This window comes from Vanderwaltozyma polyspora, genomic scaffold (genome assembly GCF_000150035.1).
Source record: "Vanderwaltozyma polyspora DSM 70294 KpolScaffold489 genomic scaffold, whole genome shotgun sequence".
NCBI lineage: Eukaryota > Fungi > Ascomycota > Saccharomycetes > Saccharomycetales > Saccharomycetaceae > Vanderwaltozyma > Vanderwaltozyma polyspora.
Genome location: NW_001834621.1, coordinates 3,687 through 16,904, shown reverse-complemented (window position 1 = coordinate 16,904; position 13,218 = coordinate 3,687). Strand labels below are relative to the sequence as shown.

Genomic DNA, 13,218 nt, shown 5'->3' with positions numbered 1-13,218 from the left:
ACTTGAAATGCTTAACAACTAAAACTATTTAACTATAACCTATTTTAATATCTTCCAGCCGTCTATATTACAAATGGGCCATGTAATAAATTACATCAAGTTTCGCTGTGTTCGTTCTAGACTTCACGTGTAGAAAAGCGCAAGTAGTAGATTACGTATCCCAGTTCAGGACTCGTCAAGTAAACGGGGTTTCTCGAACCTGTCAAGTTAATATCAATGGGATGAAGTGGAATAAGGAACTTCAGCCAGTGGAATTAGTAGGATTTAAGATTTCTATCGAATGACACTCTTGCCTTCTTAATTGGTTCGTTAGATCTATATGGCTGGGTGAGAGGATGATTCAAATTCTATTGCATGTCAGTTATTTAATGGGGAATATTTTAAAAATGATGATTAATTAATTGATTGTAATAAAATAGAAATCGTACCTTTTTTGCAGAAGAAACGTCTTTCAAGAAGAGGCTACTTTTCCTCCTCGTAGGTAGAGTTTACGCTTGAGGAAATGATATGATTTCTAACGACACATCATTAATTATTTGGGATTATTATTAATGGTGCTATATCAAAGCACTTTTACTTCATGCGATACTATTACGTCCTGTAAGGGATGCTCTTGTATTGGTCTGAGTGTCCAAGGGTTGACTCTTCACTGTTGTTATTTGCAAGTTTTTACTTTCAACGTATTGGATCTTGATGAATACAATATATTGGTATACAAATTCATTGGTAATCTCGATGTAATCCTTAATTCCCCTATCCATGTCATCTTGCCTGAGTGATGTGTGTGAAGAAAAAAAGTTATCAGATATGGAATTGAAATTGTTTTATGATGAATATTTTATAATACTAAATTTATTAGTTCGATAAAAGTTAACTGGCCACATAATGCCAGTTATCTGTCTGAAGGACGTAAGATATGGTCAATTATATGACTTCTAACTAATTGCTTTATTGGAAAGTTATATATTTGGAATTTAGTGTAATAAATAATCAAATTAGTCTTGTACAGCTAGCCCTTTTAAGTTTGGTCCATATTCTATACTTAATTATCCCTGATTATATTCAAGTTTCACGTTGACTATTCTGTCAGGAACTAAATACATGCAACAACTATTACAATAACATGTATAATTTCAAAGTGTATTTGTAATTGAGACATAGGATGACTTAATTTGAAATCATTATACTTAAACCAAAACTTACTTGAAATAATTCAAATTTATACCTTGGGTGTTACCAAACACACAGAAAAGGATAACTCATATCTAAACGAGTCGTCTGTTCTTGAAGAGGCAAATATTTATTTAGACTGCAGCAATTATTGGGAGATACTCGTTATTGCTTACCCAAACACTTACTTAAGATGACTACGAAAAGTAGCAATGAGTTCAATTATATTTTAAGAACTAAATCATACATCTACCAATAATGGTTCAATTAAATGATTATATTTAAAAAAGATGTATCTGAGAATTGAATAAACAATATAAGTCTTCGATATTGATTTGACGCTAGTAGTTTTGATACTTGACAATTATGAATTAGTTTATGCTTGGAAGTTAAATGATTAATCAGCTTTACCGAATTGTTACATAGGGCTTGTATACTGGTGAGAAAATCCAGGTACAGTGTAGTGTATTGTTTAAAAGCATTTCCATTTCCCGACTTTTTATACCTATCTGATACTTGCTCATCTAGCTACCAATCTCAGAACAAGAACTTTTTATAACCTCTAAATAGGGGTGATATCTTGTAATCTGACAGCTCCAAAACTTAGTAACGATAAACTAAATATGTCAACTGATTATCTTGTTAGAACTGCCAACATCAAATGATTTATTCCGAGAGATTCATTGATTTTATGATGTCATTGGAAAAAAATAATTCCAATACTAACTCACTACAAAATTTCAGGGATTAGTGAAATAAAGCTCTCAAGATACTAAAGATCAACAGAGTTGGTATAACTCCCATTATGTACACATTATGTATCTTAAAATGGTAACGACAGCATGGAACATTGAAATAAATCCGAAGTTGTAGAAATTAGCTCGAATCAATCTTGGAAAAAGTAAATACTTTAATAAAGCAGAGACTATTGAACATGCCAGTGTTAATAAATTTACGCAGATTAGTTACATACTCATAACAAGATTATAAGCAAATAGTTCAATATTGTCCCCATCTATATTATATGGGTATGAAATCTCCAGTTCCAACATCAGTTGTTCTTCAAGTCAGTAATACTAATTAAATTAGAAAACTATCATTTATGTTTTAGTTTTTGAGAATTTTGTAAAAACACTCAATGTCATATTTTCTGTATTAAATTTATCTGGTTCTTATATTTTGTCCATTTTTAAATAATTTCTCCAATTCAATTGCGTCAGAGAATACCTGGATTCATATATATCTTTTATAATACAGCGATTACTTGAATGATCATAGGCCATTGGCTATTTTTTTATTTAATTTATCTTTAAATATATCACATTCCAAATCGTGAAATAAATCAAGACACTTGTTTATGCCAAACTTCGGAAATATCCAGCTGAAATTTTACAGTACTATTTTGTCAGCCTACCCTTGGCATCAGAAATAGTAATCTCAAATTTAAAATCAAAGAAAAAAACGTGAGATGCTAAAATTGCCACAGATAGATGATAAGCATCTGTCCTAAATACTTGACTTCATTTAAGTTTAAACTTGAAATTAAAATTAAAATTTTTCTAGGCAAGCCAGTAATCAACCTGTGGAGGTCAACTAAAAAACATTATTAGTTTATTTTATGTTATATCTATCGGTTGCACGACTATTGACATTGACCGAGAAATCCTTAAGAAACCCTAGCTGTAAGATGAAGTAAACAAATTCTAAATATATATTTCTATGCATCAAAATGTGTATACATCTCGCCTCTAACCATGATGTAGGTTCGAAACATGAAAACTTTCACAGTCTTTAAAAATCAAACGTTCCCATATTTTCTCATTCCAAATTGTAAAATGCCTTGTTCCAACAAAATATTTAGGATAAATGAGTTTATCCATCTCTATGAATCAATGGGCTAAACGATATATTTTATCCATCAAAATGACTTCTATCAAACGAACCGGAATTGACAGAATAATAATCGATAATCAATGGTCGAAAGATAGATAATATTTCGAGGTCTGTTTCTAACTACACCGGATCATCTATTCATCCTCAATCATTAGAGTAGAAGTTCTATTCTAATAATAAAAACATCCTTTAATCTTTTCGGTTTTTAATTAACCGAGTAACCCAAATACACTGCTGCATAACCTGCAGTTCATATCCCGAGTTGGTTAGGTAACCATTTACAATAAGAACCTTAGTACATAATTACTAACCTATACTAAGCCTGGATAATATAGGTAGATAGTGAGATATGAGGAACAACGAGTACTCCCGTCTGTGTTTAAATTTTACTTATTGATTCAGGCTTCAGCTACATCAAGTAATTAACATAGAGAGAGAAAAGAGGAAAAGAGCGTGTTTGCGTGTGTGTGTTTGCGTATCTCAATTGGTTTCCGACTATCCCACTTTTACCTTTATTTCTTAAATCTTGAACCGGAAGGTAGCACTTTATCGATTCTACATAATATACTCTACTATGCTGAGAATCATATGCAATAAGCTTCATCGGTAATGGATTTCTCCTGAACCACCGTTAGAAGTAAGTAATTATATTTTGACGTCTAAGCATCGCTTAGCTTAGCTTAGCTCAACGTTGAATTGTTTAACTTTCTACTACCCACTACTGCACTTGTTTCTTATCATTTAATGTGCTAAGATTTTTCTTTTTTTTCCAGTGCAACCTTTACAACAAAACAAACTCAGACTCTCTCCGTTCTTGAAGCCCTACTCACATTCGAGTTATCATCGTCGAATCATATTGCTAAGCTACATAGGCTTGAAGTAGTTGTTATTCCTCTCGTTAAGGTCCATTACATACAAACGTACTCACTCTGCTTTGTCTCTTTTAACTCAAATGTAATTTGATGAGAGAGAGAGATGAGATGGTTGGCCAGTTGAAGGTCTTCTTCTTCTTGCAGTTGTTCTTGTTCTTGCTCTTGCACTTGTCGTTGTTTCAATATCTGCGATATTTTCAAACCGTTCTTGGCCAAAAGTGTCTACTTCGTCGTAGGGGCCCAGATGTAAAGTAGGAAGGTCCAGACTTGTTAATAAACGAAACAACATCGAGGTTTTAGTTAAATTTCAAATTGTTGGATGTAAACCACGCAAAGCTACTAGTACTGCGTAAGAAAGTGTATAGAGTCTTGAAGTCTATCTATATTTGATGTTTTGAAAGATTAAATAAAATTTAAGTAATTGTCGTATTTTAGAGGTTTTATTTGAGAAGTAGTTTCTCCCTTGGGGGGGCAGGGGAGGAGGAAACCTGTGATAACCGGTATTACCAAACGGTTTAGTTTTACATGTGGTACCAGTTCGTGTCTCTGGTATCAGGATCAGGACGTAGTTTCAATTTTAATTTGATGTTTGGTAATTAAGAGGTACAGGCTAGACTCAAATTTTATTTATTTTGTTTGGCTCTTAGCTATGTTTAAATTGTGTAGTAGTACTAGTATCCTTTGTCTGACAATGCTATTGAGATATTTTCGTATGTACTTTTTTCTATGTTTTGTATATTTTGGTTTTCTGTCTGGGGTGAAGGTATATAAACACTGAAATAAAAAGTATATTATGAGATTCGTTTTTGGCATTACTGTTTTATTCGTATCTTATATTTTATAACTTAATTATTCTTGTTATATAGAAAAAAACCAGTTCTAATTTTAGTTATATTCTTTATAATTGATCAGAAGATTTTTATATAACCAAAAATGAGAACTTCATCAGTTGCAAAGTCAGCTACTTTAGTTGCCGCTTCTTTATCTTTGGCCAATGCTGCCTCATCTGTCACCACTACCACTTTAACTGCTAACAGTGCTAGTGTCACTCCATTTGTCGGTTCAGATATCACCACTACCTGGCCATCAACTATCTTCAGTGACTTGTACACCTCTGTTGACAACGAAACTTACGGTGGTTTCGAAGAAAGCAGACCATTGATCCATGCTACCCCACCAAAGGGTTGGATGAACGATCCAAACGGTCTATGGTACGATGCCAGTGAAGAACTTTACCACATGTACTACCAATACAGTCCAAATGAAACTTACTGGTCCTTGCCAATTGTCTGGGGTCACAAGACTTCTAAAAACTTGACTGTTTGGGATGACGCTGGTATTGCCATGGCTCCAACTGATAACACTACTGGTTTCTACTCTGGTTCCGTTGTTGTTGATTACAACAACACCTCTGGTTTCTTCAATTCTACTACTGATCCAAGACAAAGAGCTGTCGCTATCTTCACTTACAACACTCCAGAAGCTGAAGTTCAATGTGTCGCTTACTCTTTAGATGGTGGTTACACTTTCATCCAATACGAATCCAACCCAGTCTTGTCTAACAACTCTACTCAATTCAGAGATCCAAAGGTTATCTGGCATGAAGAATCCCAAAAGTGGATTATGACTATTGCCAAGACTCAAGAATACAAGGTTTCTATCTACTCTTCTTCTGACTTGAAGGACTGGACTTTAGAATCTGAAGTTGAAAAGGTTGGTGTTTTGGGTTACCAATATGAATGCCCAGGTTTGGCTAGAATTTCCTTACCAAACGTCACTTTAGCTTCTGGTTCCTCCAACATGACTGTCCCATACCCATCTACTTATTCTAACGGTACCGCCACTCCAACTGATGCTTGGGTTATGTTCATCTCTGTCAACCCAGGTGCTCCAAACGGTGGTTCTTTTGTCCAATACTTCATTGGTGACTTCAACGGTACTACTTTCACTCCATTCACTGAACAAACCCAAACTTTGGATGATGGTGAAGATTACTACGCTTTACAAACTTTCTTCAACTCTGCTGACAACTCTACCTTAGGTGTTGCTTGGGCTTCCAACTGGAAATACGCTCAAAGTGTCGACACTTACCCATGGAAGTCATCTATGTCTTTAGTTAGAAAGTTCACTTTGGACTACTTCCAAGCTAACCCAGAATCCAAGATCTTAAGTTTGAAATCTGAACCTTGTGTTGATTACGATGTCTTTGACTTGAATGCTGGTACTTTGTACACTTTGAACAACGCTACCGACGACTTCATGCATGCTAAGATTACCACCAACTCTTCTCAAGGTTTGTTAGAATTCAACATGACCTGGTCTGTCAATGCTTCTGCTTATGACAATTCCGAAGCTGCTGATTTATCCTTATACTTAAGAGGTAACCAATTTGATGATGAATACTTGTGGTTAGGTTACATTGCTAATGCTGGTGCCTTCTACTTGGACCGTGGTAACACTGGTAGTCCATTCACAGCTACCTGTCCATTATTCAACACTAGAACTGCTGTCAATGTTCAACCATGCGAATATGTCTCTGACGAAATCACTACCTACAAGGTCCGTGGTATTGTTGACAGAAACATCATTGAATTATATTTCAACGATGGTGCTCAAGTTTCTACCAACACTTTCTTCTTCATGGATGGTGATTACATTGAAACTTGTGAATTAAAGGTTAACAAGATGGGTGTTTTCAGCATCGATGAATTCTCCTTCAGACAATTAGCCTTGAAGAAATAGATACATTAAGATACCCTTTAATTATAGTATTTCTCCTAATAAAACAATCAAGTTAAATTTAGTTCTTTTGTAAATGATCGGTATACGTATATAAACCGTTCTTTGTATATTTTTATCCAAATTAATGAAACAGTCATCTCTATTGTAACGATTATTAGTGTTTATTATATATGAGGTTATTTGAATTTATCCCGGTAAACCGTTTTTGATTAAGGATTATGAATGCACTAGCAGATACGCAAGTTAGTTTGCAAAAGTATCTAGTTTGCAATATTCACCTATTCATTATAATTATCATCATTCCATCAACTGTGATCAAAGCTGGCATATTTTTATAAGTATTTGTGGCCTTCGCAAATATTAGTTATGCTCAATTATATAAATATCAGTACTTTATCAATTAGTTCTATTATTATTTTTAGAATATATAACTTAATAAGTCTACTAGAAAAGGTATGGGACTATAGTCAAAGATTTTATACACTTGGTACTTATACTTAATGGTGAGGAATTTGATATATTAATTCATTCCTATCTATCAAAAATCATGATAATTGTTTTTGACAATAATGAGAACATGTTTCGACTTGAAAATCAAATCTTTAGCTCTTGTACGATTTTAATATTTCCCAATTAAATATCTTCATTAGTTTAAACCCATATTACAGTCCTAATAGATTTCATTCTATTCAGACTTCACCATCGATTTGGCATCATCCATCTATACATTTCTAATGTCTTAGTTTGTTTTGTCGATGTGTATCTTTTTCGACTATTAAATATTACGTCATTCCTTTTCTCTCCCCCATGGCAGCCCGTGATAAAATTTAAAATATAAAATGGCAACCAAAATGTGTTTAATAAGGAGGCATCTTATAAGAAGTTTTATGTTTAATTCAATCAGAAAAGATACCTACCATTGGATCACCAAATCCCAAAGGATAACATTTATAATGTGGAATACCATGACGAAAAAAAAAAGTCAATTTAATGAAGCAAACATGAAGAAACAGCCTAAAGATACTTTCCAAGAACCAGATCTCGAAAATAATATGGTTCCTATGAATGATAAAGAAAAAGCCAATTCGATGAAAATTCCCGAGAAAGAAGTCCAAGTTCTGATTATCTGCAGCATAATTTCCTTTGGTCTTTCGTGGGGCATGGCATTGAACTTTATTATCGATGTGTATTTTTATTCAGCTAAAGTACAATATGCATTCGGAAACAGTGTTCAACTAGCTCTGATAGCAGCTTTTTCCATACTTATCAACCTTATAACCATAACAAGTTGGCTTAGATTAATTAAAAAAATAGGTAAAATTAAATTGCCTAAGTTATTAAAAGTATTAAGTAATATAGATGCGTCTGTAGTCAATTGGACATGTGGTATTTTCGCAACATTATTATATATTATTCTCAGTGCTTTCGTGCAAATTAAAGGTCGTATCAATATATTTCAATTCATATTAGCAAGTGTATTGTACCACCTAGGGGTTTCTGAACAATTTATAGACAGCAAGTTATTTCCTGATGTACCAGAATACGTTACTAAGTATATCTAATATAGCCAAGGTTATAATAATAAAGAAATATTATTTGATTGTAATTACATTTAATCACTATTGAAAATTAACGGCTCCTTTTCTTTTACTATATATTAGTATATATTACAAGTTGAAATTCGTGTTTTATTGTAATTATCTGAAGATCAAAAGTGGGTGATTTTAACAGTTCATATCAAATTGCCCATTTGATCTCTAAAAAAAAGTAATAAATTCGCTGAAAAATATAGGTATTTAATTGTTGATTCAAACTAAATTAGACAATTTTGATAAGTACTACTATTATAAATAGATATTGTAAATCAGAATGACAGTATAACCCTGATATAATAATCATTTTTCTATTTACCTTGAAAAATTAAACGATTCCTACAGGATCTCAATATTTTGTTTTTTTATTTCCTTGACTGGCACAGGATATAAAAATATTCAGAAAGAATCTCTCTAGTTCACATCTCGGATAGAACTTGATTATTTAATGTAACGTTGTAGACTATTATATATAATAAGTATCTAATGTCCTCAAAATTCTATCTTATTATGGACTTGTCATATTACTTTTATTAGTTGCTTATTAGAGGCTTAATATACAATAGACTATTTCAGTGATGGATAATGCATTATGTGAGATTATATCCTCTTTTATATTATTAGCTTCTTATAAGTAAGTTGAATAGTTAGAAGCGCGACATTTTTCTTGTCCAAAAGGTCAAAAGATTAGATGATTAATAAGCAATCTCTATAAACCAACACTGTTGTATCTCTATTGTTGCCGGTCCATAGAGTAGTTCTTCTATTGACTAGTACTAATCTACCCTTGACAGGTGTGACCATTGACACACGTGACACAAGGTACTACAGCTGAGGTCTCCGCGTTTCCATAGATCTCGATAATATTCTGACGTCATAAAATATGTCCAGAAAATGTTGTAATCAAAAGCGGTGAAACAAGATCCTTAAATGGACTTGTTGCTAGGAAACACTATTTAAAGTTAATGCTTTTGTTAATTGATAAAATATTAACCTACGATGCTAAGTGATCTTGACTACCTAGGGATACTTCAATTTAAATTATAGAAGATTCAAAGATGGAACCAGAGAGTTTCAAAGCATTCAAAGAGGTGAAAACCAAAGATGTTACAGACCAACCTAACTCCTGTAATAAAATTGAAGTTATAGTTAATTTATTCATGATGGCCATCGTTTGTATGACCTTTCCTATGGGTAATGAACGAAATACACAATTCTCCATAGATTTAATAATTATTTTTATTTTAAAATTAGCGATGAACTGTACAGGTTGGTTCTCCATTGATCAATTAGCGAGGATAATGGTAGAATTAGATACAATTACATGTCAGTATGCACTTTATCACTAATTTTCTTTTGCTTAGTTTTTGATTGTATAATATTATACTTCAAATTTATTTAAATTCTTCCAAAGAGTATGAAAGGAAGAAGCTAATTTAACTTTTCATACCAATGAACCAGTATATTTTTAAGGGACTGTAATTTGATAATTTTACGATACCATCTCAAATTAAGGAAATAACTAGAAGTTAATTATTTCAAAATTATTAATTGGAGAGGAAATTTGTTGCATTCAAGAGCAACCAACGGGAGATCAAAGTTTGGGGAACATATATAATTCCATATGGTAGTGACCTAAAAAGTTTAAACAATATTATAAACGTGTGTAAAACAACAATTTTTTTAAATTAATATACAGTTTTCTGGAAGAATTAACTAATATTATTCGTATTGAACCAAATACTACAAAAAGAAAGTACATTGACATCTATCTTTTAACTGTATAGTTACAACAGAGTACTAACAGTACTCCTCCAAGTAGCTATTCGTTACGGTACATGCGTTATTCTTTTTCATCATATTGGTTTAATAAGATTAATTCAAAATGAAATCCACATCAATTAATATTAGATAATTACAGATACCATATTTTTTGTCATAAAGTATGGACGATATTCAACTATTTTGTTGTTTAAGCTAGAAATGATATTTATCACAATAGAAATAATGGATTAATATATGAAACTAATATACAAAGTAATGTAAATAATACACTATAAAAAAGGGGAAATATTTTCCTAATATTACAAATACTAGAGTAATATTCACTCGACCTTAGATTAATATGCCCTAATCTTTAATGGTAATATAAATATTGAATTATATCATAGACATATTACAAAATGGTAGAATAAAATTGGAAGGGAATAGAATGCAGTAAAATTAAGTTTAAAAATAAGCCTTAATCATATCTTCGACTAAGTCATAGAACTTCAAGTCAGACCCATTGGTCAATCGAACCTTTATATCATTTCTAGGACTACGGACTTCACCAAATGGTACAACATAAGCACCTTGATCATTAGTAGTTAAATCAGGAGATAATGCCGCATATAACTCTGAGTATGTACCGAAGATAACATCCTTACAAACAGCTCTGATAAGGAATCCTGAAATAGCCCCATAGTCTCTGGTTAAGTCTGATTTTAAATTACCTGGATAACAAGAGACTGATACAAAGTTTATTTCATTAACAATTTTTTGATTCTTGGTAGCCCAGGCTTTATCTTGGAGAATGTTTGCAGCTTTTTATTGGGCATATAATGTCCAACTTGATGGTCTCTTGTTCATTGGAGTATTAACAAAACCAGGATCTTCCCAATTAATACCATATTGAGGGAAGGAAAATATATGGTTGACAGAACTAACCCAGACAATTCTTTTCAAGTAGTTGGAATCTTTTTTCAAGAACAATGGATCTAAGAAGTGTTGTAACAATTGTGGACCCATTACATTGGTTGAAAACATTGCTTCGACTCCTTGTTTTGAAGTACCGGTGTTAGTACTCGACATTAAACCAGCATTATGAATAATAATATTTAATGGCTTATCACCTAAAATTTCTTCCAACTGTTTTAGCAGCAGATTTAATACTAGTCATATCTAACAAATCACATCCACCTGCGACAGAGATTGATCCCTTGGAATTTTTGATTTCTTGCATGACCTTTTCACGAGCTTCTAAACCTTTTGATTCAGTTCTAACAATACTAATCACATTACAATTCTTTGAGTATAACAATTTCATGACGAAATAACCAATACCAGTGTTACAGCCAATGACAATTGCAGTTCTACCAGTCAAATCAGGATATTGTTCTGGTAAAAATTTTGGTTTATTTGGACTATTACCATAGTACATATCACATAAATTTTGAGTTCTACTGATTGATGGAGCTGGTTCAGTCATTTTTGTTAATTCTGTATAATTGCATTTTATTTATTTTTTATTTAAGTTTCTGCTTGGGCACTTGTTTGATATTATGGGATATATTTAATACTATAATATAATATATTTAAATTGAAATGGATTGAATTGATTCAAAATGAAACTTTTTTTAATTGATGAAAATTGATGTCTATTTATATGCCATTGGGAATTGAAAAAATAATGAAATTTTAATTCAACTTTAATGAAAGGCTAAGCAAATACGACGAGGTGACTACTATGAACTACATTGTTACGCTGCACTTTAAGTCATCGATCTTTCGATATCGACAATGAGGTACGAACGTTGCCGTTTCTTTTCGGTTTCCTTCAACTTCAAAAACAGGATCTAAAACGCATTTTAACATTCCATGGGAAGCGGAAGGAATGTGTTGCTCATCGCTCGTCTCGATTTTTTCAAAGATACTGTATATCGTACTTGACGACAAACCTTTATGATGGACTCCCCTGAATGGAGGGGCCGGGGAATAGCTATTTACCCAGAACCAGATGTAGAGTGGTTCGAAATTGGATCCGTCTTACATCCTGCTTTGGGAGATTGGAACAAACGCACTCGTGATACGGGAAATTGTCTTGATTTTAATCACCATGTGAATATTTAAGTTTCTGTTTTTACATCTAATTCGAAATGAAATGTCCAGGGCTTGGCGTTATCGAATTTGGTTAAACGCTGTTCTCATCTCGAAATGACAAGATATATGCAAGTTCTAGAAACAGTGATTTTACGTCATATCTGATAAAGGATGCGAAGCATTCCAAAGATCAATTGAAGGCTTAATGCTGAATATGCCATTATAGAACAAATAAAAGAAGGATTACTATTAGGATGGAAAGACAATGTGATGACTAAATAAATGCTATACCCTACACCAGATATTTTGCTTCTATATTGATGAATTCAGGAGAATAACTTTTGAATATCATCGAATAAAGTAACCAACATTATATATTGAAAACGTTACCGATTTATTAGATGCTTATCGGTATTTGAAATAATTACTTTTTGATTTCTGACAATAACAACATATTTTGCTATTACTGCTATATTCTTTACAGAGCACTTAGTAAATACCTTAGTTATCGAAATTTAGCTGGTTTACGTCAAATAAGTCCCGGTATTACTTTTATTTTAACCGTCAATATTGTGGATACTCGCACACGTTAATAGATATAAATAGTTTCCAATTGTACTTACTATTTATCTTTGTCAAAATCAACAATAGAAATACGTATTATTGGGAGTGATCCTGATTCGATAGTTTTTATTGAACTACGTTGACAATTGTTGAACTTCCTAAATGCATTCCAGGGCATCTCTCCTCTCTTATGTTGGCGTGTTCATCCTTCCTTAATCGCACTAAACTACTTCACTACTAAAAAGTTAGCATATACAAAGACGAATAGAAGCTATGATTGTGCAAACATGACCAATAAATCATATCCACACTCATAACTACAACCAGGCGGTTATTCCTTTTGTGAAAGGGAGAAGCGCCCACTTGTCATATATACCTAAAAGCATATATTTTTACACTTTATTTACATTCCTAGTTATTACTGCTGTTACTTTAAAGGATACCTGTTATGCATTCCAGAGGTCTAACGAATATTTAAATAGGTTAGCAAGTCCAGGTTTGTCTCTGATTATAAAACTTTCGAT

The 13,218-nt window shown here is 32.6% G+C and overlaps 2 protein-coding genes and 1 further gene across 2 annotated transcripts, besides 3 other annotated features; 2 read left to right on the top strand and 1 right to left on the bottom strand.

Annotated features, from left to right (window-relative positions):
* Positions 1-4,868: 4,868 nt before the first annotated feature.
* Kpol_489p3 (glycoside hydrolase family 32 protein) lies at positions 4,869-6,677 on the top strand (the record flags this gene model as incomplete). The annotated part of the gene is made up of 1 exon (XM_001643430.1): positions 4,869-6,677. One exon carries the CDS (start codon positions 4,869-4,871, stop codon positions 6,675-6,677), a length of 1,809 nt encoding a protein of 602 aa, XP_001643480.1.
* An 839-nt stretch (positions 6,678-7,516) lies between these two features.
* Kpol_489p2 (uncharacterized protein) lies at positions 7,517-8,239 on the top strand (the record flags this gene model as incomplete). Its single annotated transcript, XM_001643429.1, has 1 exon — positions 7,517-8,239. The coding sequence occupies one exon, from the start codon at positions 7,517-7,519 to the stop codon at positions 8,237-8,239; it is 723 nt and encodes a 240-aa protein (XP_001643479.1).
* A 2,376-nt stretch (positions 8,240-10,615) lies between these two features.
* Positions 10,616-10,858: a sequence feature (similar to hypothetical protein; correction of possible frameshift sequencing error).
* Kpol_489p1 lies at positions 10,616-11,519 on the bottom strand (the record flags this gene model as incomplete).
* Positions 10,862-11,161: a sequence feature (similar to hypothetical protein; correction of possible frameshift sequencing error).
* Positions 11,163-11,519: a sequence feature (similar to hypothetical protein; correction of possible frameshift sequencing error).
* Positions 11,520-13,218: the final 1,699 nt, after the last annotated feature.